General features: G+C 41.8%; 1 protein-coding gene across 3 annotated transcripts in view; it reads left to right on the forward strand.

Annotated features, from left to right (window-relative positions):
• The window catches only part of mbd5 (methyl-CpG binding domain protein 5), a 56,202-nt gene extending 39,555 nt beyond the window's left edge, over positions 1 to 16,647 (forward strand). For all 3 annotated transcript variants that reach the window (XM_086284768.1, XM_086284767.1, XM_086284769.1), the window contains exons 6-10: positions 8,180 to 8,400; positions 8,492 to 9,616; positions 10,101 to 10,174; positions 11,185 to 11,260; positions 11,349 to 16,647. In XM_086284768.1, coding sequence (XP_086140894.1) covers positions 8,180 to 8,400; positions 8,492 to 9,616; positions 10,101 to 10,174; positions 11,185 to 11,260; positions 11,349 to 11,411 — 1,559 coding nt within the window. In that variant the 3' untranslated portion in view covers positions 11,412 to 16,647. The remainder of the gene's footprint in view (positions 1 to 8,179; positions 8,401 to 8,491; positions 9,617 to 10,100; positions 10,175 to 11,184; positions 11,261 to 11,348) is intronic.
• Positions 16,648 to 16,897: the final 250 nt, after the last annotated feature.

Raw genomic sequence — 16,897 nt, forward strand, 5'->3', positions numbered from 1 at the left:
GGGCATTTCTCGGAGGGAGAAAGGCAGAATCACCATCATTTTTCTGACACTGTGCTTTGTGCCGAATTGCCTGGTGGCTCTGTAAATAGCTTTGCAACCGCATATAAAAAAAATGAAATAAAATAAGAAAGAGTTTTGTGGAAGCATGATTACTCAAGAAGGACCTTCTTGAGTAATTGTAAACTTAGAGCTCAGGTGTGTGCTATGAAGGTCACAGGAATGTGAGATTACCGGCTGTGTTTTTGGAGAAAAATAATGGTGAAATGCTTAAAATTTTAGATGTATGTTGGTGAAATTGCCAAGATTTGGGAGAACCGTTTTCCAAGCGATCTATTTAAGGAAAAATGTGCCTAATAACACAGATAGAAACAGAATAACCTCGGTTTACATCCCTTACTCCCCTCCCTGCGATAATCTCGATTAAGATGTGGTTTCTATGGTTATGAGCGAGCTAAAACCGAGGGATTTAGGTGATAGGCCCTGAGCTTAGACCGTCAGGTTCCTCCAGTATCTCCGAGCTAATGAGCGGGAGCCCCCTCATCCTTTGGAAGGCCGGGCTAATTGTCAGTCAGCCAGTGTTTCCCTTTGTTTTATTTGTATGCTAGCATCAGTCAATGGTGTAAGGAGATGGAAATGGGATCTGCATCACGCTTTAAGGGAAGCAACCCAGATAGGGCGCTCTAAAGAGCTTCTCCCAGCAAGCCGGTCGCTATAGTAACGATAGACCCTGAATGGAGACCAGAGTGAAGCCTTTGATGAGGGTTTAGGCCTGTGTGTGTGTCTGTTGCTGCTTGTGTATTACAGTGTGTGTATGTGCATCTGTTTATTTGTGTGTGTATGAGTGATTGTATGTTTTTGAAACTGCTGAAAGAACCTACATCTTGTATTTTTAATTTTTTTTATTTCCCCCTCCTCTTTCCTGCCTGCTGAGGGGACTGGACTTCGAGTTTATGTATTCATTGTGTGTCCATGTGTCCTCGTATGGTTTATAATGGCAATATCACCAAGGGCTGCTGCAGGCCACCTGTTCTTATCACCAGGTGCCCTGTTGGTCTTATTTTTTTTTTTCCCCCTTCCCAAAGTCAACTCATTGAAATTCAGGCGGTCTTCTGTAGGCCATGAGATAGGGATGGGAGGAGAAGCATATGTTTAAATGAGATTAATTATAGCCTGAGGTTTGGTTTCAAGTCTTCAGAGTCAAAAGTACTGTTTAATTCTTCTTTTAAGTACTTAAAATAAGAATTTTAAAAAAGAATGACAAGTCATCCAATCTGACCTCCTCAGAATCTGATGGATTTTTTGTTCAGTTATTTTTTTAGTATATTTAATGTAAATTTTTACTTTCACATTAGGAAAGGATGCGTACTAGGAAGGATATACTATACTAGGTTGAAATGTGGCTCATTTTAATTATTCTTTCCTGCATACAGGATATTCACATGGAAACACTGAGGCTTTGTTAAACTACAGCAAAATTAATTTTCCACTTAGTTTCAGCATGATTATTTCTATATCCTGCCCTGAGAATTAGATTCATACTGGAGGAATCACAGATACAAGATGAGCCTGATATTTAAATGTAGGGCAAAAAGAAGACCTTTCACATGCTACAACTTGCTTTGACTAGACAAGTATCCTACATGGGGTGATATGAGCCTTGGAGTTTGGCTAAAATTCACTTTTTTAAGTTTCTCCATTCAGTTATCATGAAACTGATCCTGTATTCAAGGGTGTGAACTGCTTGTGTCTGTTTCTTTGCCTTGTAGACATTGAACTGGAACTATTTTGGCTGTTTGAACTATGATATGGGGATATTTTAAGCAAGAGTTCTTCAGATCTTCTATTTATGAGAAGCGGCCAATTAAGACAAAGTTCAGGGCTTTACACACTGGCCACGTGAAATCTGTGCAAATAATTTGTGTGTTCAGAATATATTTTGGAGTTGCCTATTGTTAATAAAGCCCTTCATACGGACCACAGAACGTAATTGTGTCACAACAAACAAAAGAGTTCAGATTTCTTTAAAAAGGGGGGGTGGGGTAAAAGGGGAGTTATTCCTTCCCACTGTTGCCAAATGCTTGCTCATAAGGGGTTGTCTAATTGTTAGGGTTCTCTCTAGTATTGTAGAGTCTGTACCTTACAGTAATAATTGCCATATCACAGCTGTTGTTGTGATATGTTGTGGCTCCATTTTCTTAAGCACTCCATTGAAGCAGTCTTTTAATGCAGACACTAAACACCTTTCTGTTGAAATATTTCAGTTTCACAGTACTGAGGAACATTTTAGCTATGTGGATAAACAGAATGACTCCACCAAGGATCAGTGTAACAATAGAGATTATTTTGAGCTGTGACTCATGTAAAGCTACTCTAACAGAGTCCAAAAATAAAAATGTGCAGCGAAAAATGAGCGTAAAGGTGATGTTTTGGTGAAAAATTGTAGGAAAATCTCCCAGTTCATGCAAGCTTTGCTCCGACTGTCAGAAGATGAAACCAATCCTGCAAGCTGTTTGGAAACAGAGGACTATATTCCACATTATAATTGAACCAGCATGTAGGCAGGTATGACTCAACACCATATGGAGTACAACACTGCAGAAGAGGAGAAGCAGCCTGTTGCCTCCACCTGTTGCTTGTTACGTCTGTTTTCTATTAGTTGAGATTATGTTGCCACGTTTTACTGTTTTTCTACTAATTTCCACTGAATAAGTTCATTTGGTTTCCTGGATGGTCTGCTGTTGTTAACCTGCTCAGGGTGCAGAAGATAGCCTCAAGTGCCCTTTGTGCCATCTGCTTTATAATGCCTCACGATGCATCTACAGCTGTGTTTCCCACACTAGATCAGAACTAAAAATATTCTGTGATGCTTGTGAACCTTTAATCAAAATCTTGGTCATCACATGAGCCCCTCAAGTTGCCCCATGTTGCAGAGCGAGTGCTTCCAGTTTGCAAGGCCAGTCATTATTGGGCTTTAACACACCAGCCAATCAGGGTTGTAGTTGATCGTTTTCTTTTTTGTGTGTGTAAAAAGCACAGGGAGTTTAGCTGGATTTTAGCTGAATGTATATCAGTACATTTGACAGGGAATTTCTTGTTCTGCTCAGTAGATGCCTGCTGTATAATTACTGCAAGAGAAGTTCAGCATTAGTGTTTTTAGTGATCGTTAAAGGTTTTCTGAATGCTTCATTTTGTTTTTTAATGTCAGAGAAGAGGGTTAAACAACATGAAATTAAGCGTTATGCAACTCATATTAGACTATTATAAACATTTTTTGAATGATAGTTGAGCATACTTACAGTGCTATGAAAATTTCCCAATTTCTTAGTTATTGCATTTTTTTTTACACTTAGTCCTTAGCCCTGTAACAGACTGGCGACTTGTCCATGTTGTCCCCTGCCTCTTGCACTGTGGTAGTTAAATATAGGCTCCTGGTTTTCTGTGACCCTGAATTGAAGGAGTGACAGGAGATGGTTGTGCTATAACTGGCAGTTGTCTTTGCAGAATTGTTTTAATTTAGCCACTTTGGGTGGTTTTGAAACACGAACAGCCTTTAAGTCCAGGCTTTGACTAGGCCACTCCAGAACCATTTGTGGGTTGTTGTTGTTGTTGTTGGTTTTTTTGCCATTTAGAGGTGGACTAGCTGGTGTGGTTTGGATCATTGTTCTGCTGCACAGCCCAAGTTCGCTTTAGCTTCAGGACAATAACTGATGGTCAGACATTATTATAGGACTGGGCAATATATCGACTTTTTAAATATATCGATATATTTTTAAATGAGATGTAACAATATTGTTTATCGTTCTACGCAACGTTAATCTGCCTCACCTCTCTCCTTCACTAACACAACTCCCCTCCCCCATCGCTTCACCTGCAGGCAACAACAAGATGGACACGGCAGCTATCAAAGAGGAGGTGGTCAGTAAAAAGAAAACATTTGGAGATTACTATTTTAGTGCTGGTATCGTTAATCTCGTTAAAATGACATTAACGCCGTAACTGAATTAACACGGCTAATCTCCGTTAACGAGTTACAGCAGATCGCCCCGTGCGTGGGGCTGCATGGCGTCAATGCGTTAGTGCGGTTAGCTTGTTAACGCGTTGACGCCGTGCAGCCCCACGCACAGGTCCCACGATCCGTCCTCGGGACTTCCAGGTTATGCCACCATGTTTGACTGTTGGTGTGATATTCTTTTTATGAAATACTGTGGTAGTTTTATGTCAGATGCAAACCTTCCAAAAATGTCAGCTTTTGTCTTGTCAGTCCACAGAATACTTTCCCCAAAATCTTGGGGATCATCCAGATGTTTTTTGGCAAATGTGAGATGAGCCTTTATGATCTTTTTTGGTGAACTCTCCCATGGATGCCATTTTTGCCCAGTGTCTTTCTTGTTGACTTGACTCATGAACTCTGACCCTAACTGTGGCAAGTGAGGCCTGCAGTTCTTTGGATGTTGTTATGGGTTTTTTGTGACCTCCTTGGCTATGTCCATATGTATATGGGTTGTTTTTTTTTTAAATAGGGATTTCTCAGAGTGTGTTTTGAAAAATATCTCAAAAGCTGTGAAAAGTGTGCCAAATCATCAGGTAGTGATATAACAGTAACCGTGAAGAAATGATGGCTGATTAAAAGCCACAGCGCACAGCCTTTTATCATAAAGGGACATAAAAAACGCACTCCTTTGTCCACATGTAAATGCAGAAATGCAGTTTTCTGAAATCTTCACCCTGTCAGGAGTTTTACAAAAGCTCCATTGTCAGTATGCATGAAACAGGCTATGTTTACAAAAAATACCCATGTACATGTGGCTGTAGCAAAGGAGGTCACAAAAGAACTGAAAAGAACATATAAAGAACTGCAGGCCTATGGGCAGAGTTCATGATTCACCCCTGGATGAGTCTTCGATGCACTCTTGGAGTACTTTCGGTAGGTTGGCCACTCCTGGGAAGGCTCGCCACTCTTCCAAGTTTTCTCCATTTTGTGGGTAACGGCTCTCACCGTAATTCACTGGATGTCAATTACTTTGTTTCTCGGCTACTTCTTTACATTGTGTTGGCTAGGAAAACTGAACTTGGAAAAGAACGAGTTAATAAGGTTAATTCATGATAGAACAAAAGGGTCAATTACCTTTTCCCTTAGGGCCACGTAGGTTTGGGTAGCATTTCTCCCTTAATAAATGAAATCATCATATAAAATTTGCTTTTCTGTATTTTTGTCTAATACTAAAAATAGTTTGATTATCTTAAATTTGCACAGTAAGAAATGAATAAGGATTGGGGCATTTTTACAGTTTTTACAGCACTGTAGATGAAGTTATGTTTTGACCACATGCTGAACAAATACACTTTTAGCTTTCAGCTAAAGTCTCATTTATGAATTTTGGCCTTGGAGTTCTCCTGTTGGCAGCGTTACCATTTGGACATTTAGGGGAAATATTCAGTAAATGTTGGTGGGTGGGAGCAGGCTAAATAGTGTTTTTGTCACTGAATGGTGGATGTTACTGTCTGAAGAGCCCTGAAACGCTTTGAAAGTGGCCTAGTCATTGGCGTCTTAGCTTTAGCCTCTGACCATCTGTTTCTATACAGCGTGCAAGCTTTGAACACCCCCCCCCCCTTTCTCCTGCCATCAACAAATACTCCAAAGTTCATTGTAAACCCCTCCCGGTCCCCCCCCCCCCCCCCCCCCCCCTTCAACCCAGCTGACCACCGCCCCCATCCCCCAGCAGGCTAAAATCACACCACCCGACCCTCGTACACCCCCCACCCCCACCCCCACCCATCCACCACAACTCCCCTACCACCAGCACCACCTCCAAACAAGCTTCCTGGCAGCGGACAGCACCACCAATCATCACTCTGTTGCCAAGGCAACCTCCCCCAGCAACAGCCGTCACTATATCATAGCAGTAGCGGAGAGGACGTGGGGAGGAAGAGGGGGGATGGCCGAGTCGTGGCTCTCAGCATTAAAGAGAGAGTGAGAGAGAGGGGAAGAAAGAAAAGAGGAGGAAAAAAATGGAGAACACACAGCTGCCCTTCAGCTACGTCGCATCGCACCAGCTGCTCCAGTCGCTGCTCTCACTCACACACACACACACACACACACACACACACACACACGTCAGGCTGCTGAGATCCTGTATGCGCTCCGGCTTTGTCTACATAACATTGCTGCTGGGCTTTCTCTTCATTCATTGATACATCTGTGGCCTCCGTGTATTTTCCTCATGTTCTGTCCTTGGATGCTTCGCTAACAAGTCTGGCTGTACCGTGCATCTGGCAGCGGGTCCATCTGTTAGCTTTGGGAGCAACAGATTGCTAATGTGGAACTTTGTTTCTTTGATTGTAGAAGCCACGGTCGGGGGACACTTTCTAAGCAACTCATTTTCTAGGTTTAAAATCCACCGAACTGAGAGGTTTATTACACAGATGAACACAAGGGCACAAGAGATTTAAAAAAAAACATGCTACAGCTGCTGAGATTTTTAATTATATTTATGATTTTATTTATACGGCTCTGTTGTTAACAGAGTTACAGAGTGCGTCATTGAATGAAGTTAAAGTATTATGGTGACGTTCCAGAAATACAACTGAAGATAAGGCAGAATAACAAAATATTAGACAGGATTTAAAACACACTACTTTAAGCCTTTTGATAAAATAACATAATATGATGCCATTTAAATGAGAAGTTTGTATTCTGGTTTGATTGGGCAGACTGGTCCACTAATTGGGAGCACTAATGGCAAATTATCTTTGTTTGCTAGCTGAGTTGCTTTCACCAATTTTAGCCCTAGATATACCTTTTATTTAATATTCTCTGTTTCCTGTTTGTGATCTCACCACTCAGTGAGTAGTTGGCGAGTGTTTGCAGGCAAGTTGGCATCTTACCTGAAAACTAGGATTAGCAGGTGAACCTAAATTGCCCAAGGGTGTGAATGTTTGTTCCCTGTGTTGGCCAGGATAGTTTCCAGCTCCCTGCTGTATAAAAGCTGTATAAGCGTTTAAGAAAATGGATGGATGGGTTCTAAAGTAGGAATGTACTCATCTAGTCCAATCCCGACTCAGAGCTGGATTCAGTATAAGGTGGGTTGGCTTCCTAGAGTGCTCAGGTGTAGCAGAGGGTCCGCTTTTCTGTGTGGTCAGGTGAGACGGTATTGCTGAAAAACTCTGACAGCTGTGATGTTGTCACTTGTCCGGTGCTCATTGGAAAAGCTTTTGTTGCACTTTTACGGTAACGAAATGTGTTGACACTGACGTCAGTAGGATTTCACTTATCAGCTCCCCTCTGCAAGTGAGTTTGTGTGCATGTGTGAGGAGGTGGACACACAGCGAGAGCAAGTAAAGGTGAGAGCAGCATGCAGTCACCTGATGATTTTCAAGCAGCATGTTGCGCTATCTGCAAATTAGAGACAGTCAACACTGCACTACAGTGCACCTTAGCACGTGCTCTTTTATTTGAGTTTAAAGAATTATAAGAGGAATGAGTGCCAGTCTGCGGCTGTCTGCTTATTAAATTCAGGTTTTAGATCAGCACTTACAAAAAAAGGTATCAGGTATAAGAAATGAAAAGTTCTTGCAGCGTTTGAATGCAAAATTATTATTAATTTATTAATAATTTGTTATTGATTATTGCACTGTAGAGGCTGGTGAGGAACAACATTTCGTTTCAGCTGTGGATTTCTGTAAATACCATGTGAAATGACAATAAATCCTACAAACTTATATTATCTTAACTGAAAAATGAGAAAAAAAATAGGAAAGCAATCTCCTTATGTCCACAAGAAATAGATGGCCATTTGACGATTGTGTTATCTTATTGGTTAAAACAGGTACTGATTTGCAGTTACAGAAAAATTTTAAAAATTTGGTGATTCCCACCTCTACGAAATACAGTGAAGGCTCCAAACACTGGACCCTTTGGTAGTCTGGCTGGGGGCCACAGGTCCTTTGTTTGACATCCTTGATGTAGGCCATCCATTCTTGTTGATGAATGCAGTGAATATTGTGGATTGTTTTAAAAAATGTAACTAGAATTACACTTCAGCATGCTTTATCATATGTTTTACCAAAAATATAAAATATTGCTTAGTTCCTTAGTCGTGAAGTATCAGTGCTGTCTGTATTAAAATACACACCATGTCTGATGGTTCGAGCTCACCGGCCTCTCCCTGTTGTTTTGCAGGAAACCCCTCGTCACTTGGATGTGGAATGGGCGCTCTACAGCCACATGTCAACGCCGGTGGAGGTCAGATGTACCCGCAGCAGGTCCATCAGGGCATGCAGCAAGCAGTGGTATCTCATCCTGCCTACCAGGGGCAGCAGCACTTCTCCGACAACCCGCCCTACGCTGACAGCAACAACGCCAACTCCGGCTCCATGGCCTGCCTCTACCAGAACTACCAGGTGGAGCAATGAGTCATGTTTTGATCTGTGTAGTATTTCAGATGTTTTAGATGACATTTCTAATCACAATGGCCCCTCTCTGTATCCACAGCAGGGAATGCTGCCACACCCACAATTTGGGGAGGAGCAGCAGCCCCAAGGTGAGGGACTTCCAGCGGGTACGCCTAGCTCTGACAGAGCCCCCGGCGGAGGGCCAGAATCTGTGGACGCCATCTACAGAGCTGTTGTGGACGCAGCCAGCAAAGGCGTGCATGTAACCATCACCACGACAGTGAGCGGGACAACGCAGGCGAGTCCAGTGCACGCCCTCAGTGCCATGAGTGCCTTCACTGCCTCCATAAGGGAACCTGTCAACCTCCCCCAGGCAGTCAGCGCAGTCCTGCATGGGCACCAGGAAGGGGAGACCATACCCCAGCAAGCCAGAGTGCGGCAGGTGAGGCCTGGGCGGGGTCAGAAGAACATGGATCCAGGGAAGAGCACTCCGGATGGCCCTGAAGCCAATGATTACTTCCGTTCTCCTGGACGCGGGACTCCCAGGGGGCAGTGGGACGGGGAGACTCATCATGGGGGAGGCTTTGACAGTCAGAACAACAACAACGCCTGGGGTGGTGAGGAGTTCCTGGAGTGCTCGACCCAAGTAAGGAGTAGTCCCTGCATGGAGAGACCTGCCAGTCTGGCCCCTGCGCCACCCTGCCCCACCGATGGGTCCAACGACCACAGCCTGGTGATGGCCCACGATAAGGCCTACCTCGATGATAGCTTCCGGTTCAACAACTGCGGTCGGGCACCAGCTAACTACAAGGAACGTCTGGAGCAGACGGTGGAACGTTGCGCCCATCTCAACGGCACCACGCCCCACTTCAACACCCGGGGCTACGGAGAAGTCCTGGGCCCTCCACGGCAGGATGACGACCAGTCACCCAGCTCCTCCACGAGCCTGGAGGGCCCTCTGGCTACAGCCAAAGACTACAGCCACTACAACGGCCACTTCAATGGAATGGCGCCCAGCCCTTCGGACACGAAGAGCCTGAGCAGTGAGGAGGACCTCCGGCAGCCAGACTCGCCCTCGTCGGAGCTGCTCCACTACCGGTCCAGGACCTTCAACATGGGAGAGCTGGTCTGGGGCCAGCTGAAGGGCTTCCCGCCGTGGCCTGCAAAGCTGGCCGGGGATGAGCAAGTGCACAGCGCAGCCATGCAGCTGCGGGAGCAGGCCAAGGTGAGGGGCCGGGGTAGTCTGTCACCACCTGTCACCATTTTGCCAGCCAGCGCCTCAGCCTGAGGAGGCTATGAGCAGCAATCCCAGTATTAAAAGTTTCAGCGAGTCTTGGATTACAATGAATTATCTTCCAATTAAAGGGAGTTGCTTGCCAATAAGTCGAGAATAACTCGTATTTGACTGTAACTTTCAAATATTGCAGCTTTGAAAAGTCAGAAGGAAATAGAGCTTTTTAAATTTCTGTCCAGCGGCCATCGAGGCAGATGGACTCCAAATTACTCCAAAAACACATCCACGGCTTTACCTGCCAAATCAGAAGTGCAGAACAGAGCATGTCCGACAAACGGTGACTGCCAAATTATCCGCTAGACGCGCCGAAGTGATAAACCGGAGTTCAAATTGAGCATCAGTTCCTGGTGCTTGGTGGGAAATTTTCAGTCTGGTGCTGAATGTGCTCAAATTGATTCCACTTTTCTTTGTGCAGGTAGAGCCAGAGAAGCTGAAAACACTAACTCATGACTTGGAGGCATTCGACCGCGCCGCCAAAAGAGGCCTAAAGTAAGTAACCTCACCCAGCACACTGGTGCTTCATTAATAATATAAACCCACCTTTGCTGTAGTTTGAGCTGAGCGAGGCCTTTTCGTGCTTCCTCTGATGATCTTTATCCAAAGTGGCATTGACACCTAGTGGTTAAAGATGGTGTCCTGCAGCAAAGGAGAGGCAAACATTTGTTTAAGTGAAACAATAAAACTTTAAACGCTTTGGGGCAAAAATAGACCATTAACCCTGAAGTGACTGAACTAAAATGACAGAGGTAGAGTCGGAATACTTTATTCAGTGGCTCTGTTTCCACAAACTACACATGTACAGCTTCTTTTTTCCAGGGTAGATATTAAAAACTGTTCTAGTCTTTTATTTCAATAATCCAAAATTAAAGCTTTAAAGGTCTGTTTAAGTGACCTATGTGTTACAGCACACTCGTATCATTTTAACACCCAAATATGGACACATTGGAGGTTCTGTAATCCTCCGAACAACAAATAATGATGGAAGTCATCACAGTGTATACTATAAACTTGTGTCAAATATTAGAAGAGTGTAAAATTACAAAAAGATCAAATAGTATATAAAATCATATACTTCCCTGTAACTTCTAAATTATCTTTCCTGCACTGCTTATTCTTTTGGCTGCTCCCGTCAGGGAATCATCTGCCTCTATCGGACCCTAACGCTAGCTTCCTCCTCTGATGCCACCCCTCTGAATGTCCTCCTTCACTACATCCATGAACCGCTTGGCACCATCTCCAAACCATATATCATAGCAGGTCTCACTCCTGTATTACAACAGTGGGACATTTTCAGTTAAAGAGCTATGAGAAGTTCATTAGAAGCATAAATAAACACGTTGGTCACATGGAGTTGAACCAGCTGCTTCTCCGGTCAGTTTCCTCATCCTGTAGATGGATTCAAGTGTAATAATTATTTTTTAAGCTACCTTTTTGTTGTAGTTTATAATTGTAAAGTTTTCTTCTGCCTAAAAGTAAATAATATAAATATTGTCTGACAGACCGGGGAAACTGAATAATCACTTGGAAGCTGCTATCCACGAGGCCATGAGCGAGCTAGACAAGATGTCGGGCACAGTGAGTATTTGCGCTTTTCCTCTCTTCTCATGCACTGCTGTTTCCCCCGCATTCACCACCACACCGTTTCCTGTGTGTGTGCCATCAGATCCCGTCGAGGGATCGTCAGGTGAAGCTCCCCAAGCCGAAGAGGAGGAAGATATCCAGATAACATTGAATGTGTTGGCCCAAGAACGTCCTCAGAGCCTTTCGGAGACTTTGTCCGTTCAGCCTTGATGCGATCTGAGCTCTCTAACAGGTGCTACACGTGGACTTTCAGTGGTACATCGTTGTTCCATGATATCAACTTGACTTAATGACTGACCACAGAAGGTGCTGGAAATTCCAATCACCACTACAGTTTATAGACTGTAGGAAAAAACATGAATACAGAAAAACATAAAAAACGGTTGCAATTTGTCTACAGCTCACTGAATTAACTATTTTTTTCTAGTATAAGATAGTAAAATAAACAAAAAAAGCTACAAGCATTACCTTACATATTTAAGAAAAATAGACAGTCCAAATATTTCTGATACATTTTCAATATGTATATAGATAATCCTGAAATTTCATGCTATTAAGAATTGTATGTAAATATTGTACAATGTCATGTACAACCGTACCTAATGCACATTTTATCTTTTATTGTACAAAACAAAGCAGAAGTGTACCAATGTCTTGGTTTCTATTCAGAAATGCGGTCGTATATGGCCGCATGCATAGGATAAATAAGAATACAGCCTAAAGCTTTTATATGATGAACTGTAAGATGTGCTGTTTTCTTTTTTCTTTCTTTTTCTTTTCTTTGTTGTTTTATTTTTGTAAGGGAACAGCGATGAAACTGACATGAGCTCACCATAACAGTAGTCACTCCAGCTAAGTGTTCATTTGTAATGGGGAGAAAAAACAGTTCAAAAAACACAGAATGAACTTTACCAGCAGAAAGTGTTCAGTGTCCCACCTCACCCACACCCTGTATCCCTACCCTCCCACACACCCACACCCTGTATCCCTGTCCACCCACAGCCTGTATCCCTCCCACCGAGACCCCAGCCGGCTCCACCAGTCACCACGTTACTTGGTCTGGTTCTGGGTTTTTCAGGTGTTGTAATTTATGAACAAAAACTTTTTTTGAGTGTTTTCAGAAGGAAAAATCCACTCACAGACACTTAATTTTCCAAAACCTCCACAATGATTGTTTTTAGAAGAGGTTCATTCATTTAAAGTAAAAATGATGGGGGGGAAAAGTCCTAAACATGGGTTGTCCAGCTTCTGAAACGGCAAGACTTTTTTTTATGTTGTTGTAAATTAAATGCTATTAATCAATGTTGGACTTCAGAAGTTGAGCTCTTTCTGCCAGCGTGCTTACATGCACTGTAGTTAACTCCGCTGACGTTACATCTGCTGGCTGTGCAGAGTTTTTAACTGGAACAAGTGTACATTGCAAAACAAGTTTTAGCCCATTTTAGGCTACTGAAATGATGAATTGATGGATATTGGTGGTCTTGGTGCATCTCTGAAAAACATCCCTGATTTAATGATTTCAGTGGTTTGGGGCTGAGGTTTTTTGTGGTTTCTGAGTTGCGGCACAGAATAACGGAATGAGGAACCAGTTTTGAGGCTGCGTAGCGTCGGGTAGCAAGTGAGTTGGGGTTGTTTCAGTGGCAGGAGATTAATTTTGAACAGAATTTCAAGGGGTGCATGAGTGAAGTGTCTGGATTTCTTAGGTAGCCCATCCCAAATTTAATATCATGAGCAGTTCCAACATTGGGGTTGGCCATTTCTGGTTGCCTTTGGACCGTTGGTCTTTGGTTAGCATTTATAGATTTGGCACCAGATAATATGACCCTGAGCTATCTTGTCTTGTCTTAGATGCCTTTAGCTTACCTTTAAACAGCTTTGAGAACCCCACATAGGGTTGCATTACACAGTGACACAGTAGCTTGGGGTAGTATCAGTGAACACAATTTCCAATAGCAGCCCAGCCCATAATCTCTAATGTCAGTGGTTCCAGCTTTGTGACTGGCAATTTTGCAGTGCTGTTGGGAGTGGCAGTCTTTATTTTGTAAAAATCTATGGAATAGGCGTCAGATTTGGCGTCAGCTTGATGGATGTAGCGCAGCCACTTCTGCCTTGTTGTGTCTTGAGGACCAGCCCGCATTTTGACAGTTTTAAAACAAATGTAATACAGTATTAGGTTGTACAAGTTTAAGTAACTTCTTACAGTAGCTTCTCCCACCAGTGGGTCCAAATTTGAGACCGGCATTTTGTTTTAGTGTTTGTTTTCTGTTGGGGGGGCGGCATGCTAATGCCTTGCTAATGCCAATGTTTTTGGGATCTATACAAGTTGTTTTTTGAGGGGCATGCATCTGTAATACACTGTAAAACAAGAGGTAGTAGATACTGGGGGTTGAACAAGGGTTGGGGAAAGTTCTCTGGAACTACAATCATAATGGAAAGAATCTGTGTGCTGTCTGTTTGAAATCACTGTGCATTTCATGTAGTCCCAGACATCTGCCGCTCCAGGTTTGGGACCAGTATTTTGTGTTGCAAATGCATAGAGCTGGTCTAGATTGGGCACTAGCACCTACTAATTGGGAAATATGTATCAGTGGTCTAATTAAGACTTTTTCTTCTATGTCCTCTTTTATGAGGTTTTGGTTGACATTATTTTAAATCTGCAGATGGCATAGCTGGATGCTCTGTTGGCATAGGGTTAACTTCATGTCACTCGAGTGCTTACATGTAAAATGGCTTTTTTCAGGAGAAATCTTTTGCTCCCTGATTACTGAAACCATAAAAGTCCATCGCTACATGCATATAAACACACTGTGAGATGTTTAGAGACTCATCCTGGTCCATTTTCAGTATGATGAGTAAAATAAGCCCTGCTCTTAGATTTGAAAGCTTTAACTCTCATTGTTGGAAGTCAAAAAACCATAAACCACTACATCTGAAAATGCAGACAATTTCAGTTTGCTTTGTGTTGTAACCACAAACTTTGGCCAGTTATTAACATGGGTGGATTTTTCCTTCAGCAACAAGAATCACAGGCTGCATCGAACGATCATGTCATTGATTGTCGCGATCATATTCACATGCTTGTTTGTACAGTGACTGTTTTTATTTTTGTTCTCCACGTGTTTTTACCCACAGCTTTCAGTAGAGTAACTGACCTCCGAGGCATCTGAAGCAACACTAACTGGGCTTTCCAGAGCAGTGAAAGCGCTTTTATTTTATTTTGGTTTTCCATTTTAGAGGCCTTGTTGTTTCTTTTTCATATTGATGTAAATTATTTATGTACAGTACTCCATATTTATTTTAAGCTTTACAAATATGCTAGATGGCAATAATACTACCAAGAGTTGAGAACTCAAGCCTTATATGTGTATATGTATGTTTTCTTTCCTTTTTTAACAAGTGAATTGATCATGTATTCAGAGTCCATTACAAACAAAAAGGTCATATTCTGTCTTATTTAAGAAGTGAACGTTACAGATAAGTCTTTTTAATTACAGTGAGGTTTTCTAGTCTTCATGTTTTTACTTGTTACAGATTGTGTCATGGTAGAGAAAAAGAGCATCTTATTTATGAATATGCACATCTGATGTTGGTAATAAATGCAGTTTGAACACTACAAGTTATCAGTGTTTGAAGCTGAGAAGAAGAATCATCATTCGATCGGTCTGACAGTATTGGAAATGGATCAAAACCACCGGCAATCTCTACGGAATAACCAAGTGCAATATTACCAATCGATGGCAAAGATCAACACTGCGAAACACTGCATCTCTCATTGTTTGGACTCTTCTGTGTTGCCTGTTTTGCTTTTCTTTCTTTCTTTTTTTCTTAATAGTCATCTTTTCTGATGCTCTAACCTGAGAGCAATGAAGTAGAAATTGATGTGTAGCTTTATTTTTACACGCCAGCCACAACCGTTAACCCAATTAGCCTCAAAGTTTGAACTAAAATACTGTTACTTGAACTTTATACGCAAGAACTCTAACAAATAAAAAGTTAAAACCAAATAATACACTACTGAAAGAACAGATTCCCCTTTGTCAGCCTCTAAAACAAGGGGTGCACCATTATTGGCCAAATATCCATACTGACACTGGTATCGGCCAAATATCTGCATCTTTGGTAGATTTACAGATATTAGAGGCCAATATTTTGCAGCAAGAACTAAAAAGACCTTTTAAACAAATTAGTTATTTTACCTGACATCAAGGGTGAAATTTTGTGCAACAAAAACTGAAAAAAATATAGATATATAATTGCCCTTTGAAACATCCATTTCTGTGCTTTCCAAATGAAAACACTACTATGACTACATATCCATAACAAATGGAGCCTTTAAGTCTAATCTAATTCCTGCATTTTTAAGTCAAGTTGTACTGTATTTTCCAATGAGATGTCTCGCTACCTTATTGTGTTTTTGTGCACACTGAAAAAAACTGAGAATGTTTTTTTGTTTTTGTTTTTTTTAAAAAAAGCTAATTTTTTTTCTTTGTTTTTCTCTTTTGTTTACTGTTAAAAATATCAGTATCAAACGCGAACACAAGGCATTGTTGTTACCTTCACAGCGGCAACAACATAAGCAATACCTGTGAAGAATGTGTTTAAAAACACGTCCCCGTTATTTTCAGCGTGCACCCTTTTGAGAGTCGAGGTTTTGTTATTTTGTCTTACTGTAAACCTTCGGAGGAGATGTCCTCCGGCCGTTTTCCAAAATGTGACGTTCGCTGTGGAGAACATGTGAGCTGTTTCGGTAAAGTTCATTCTGCCTCGTCTCCCCCTTCTCTCCACCTCTTTTTAAAAAAACAAAACAAATTATGTTTTCTTTTTTGGTTTTTGTGCAATGACATGCAGGTTCCTGCACTTGTGACCGGAACCCCATGTGTTACGGATCTGTTATTGGTTTCTTGTAATTCGTGGTCAAGAGTTCAAAGCATTTTTTGTGTTTGAGGTGGTCCGTGCGGTCTATTTTACCCTCCTGTCTCCTTCCACCTGTGATTGTGTGAGGTGTGAGTGTGAGTTTTATTTTTTCCAGTGTTTGTTTCTGCTCTTTAAATCTCCCATCCTTTCGTTGTCAGTATTTTGTTTCTTCAACTTGTAATTAAGTATATATTTTCTCACTAATATATACTTTACAAAAAATAGACCTGCGTGAAGTATGATGTGCACTTGATTGCTCTTTTTATTTTTCTTTATTTGCATTAATGTGGGCTAGGGATAGTTTGTCAGAGTCCATTATTTTGAGATTGTTTGGACTTTTTTTAATGGTTTGATGTACGCAGCATTTTTTTTGTAAATATTGTGAAACATTACAGGTCATGCAGTGATGTAACATTTTGAAAAATGTTGCACAGATGTTTAAGATATTAAAAACATGGTCACTCTTACTTGAATTATCTGATTTGTTGTGCATTTTTATGCCTTTTTGTGGAGGCCGGGTGCTTTTCCCCCCCCCAGGTTTGTTATTAAATATTTCTAAGAGGAAATTAATGAGAAAGTTTGGAGTAAAACCACGAGTCTAGTTTAAAGCTTGTTGTACACTGGCCTCTAGTGGAAAAGCAGGAAAGCACACTTATATGCAGGGTTTTTAACATTAATATTAAATATTACTCTTTAAATATCTGCTGTTTGTCACTC

Source organism: Aulonocara sp. 'chitande type north' Nkhata Bay, linkage group LG23 (assembly GCF_057382095.1).
Source record: "Aulonocara sp. 'chitande type north' Nkhata Bay isolate Kocher_YH1m ecotype deep benthic linkage group LG23, A_spYH_male_GT1.1, whole genome shotgun sequence".
Classification (NCBI taxonomy): Eukaryota; Metazoa; Chordata; class Actinopteri; order Cichliformes; family Cichlidae; genus Aulonocara; species Aulonocara sp. 'chitande type north' Nkhata Bay.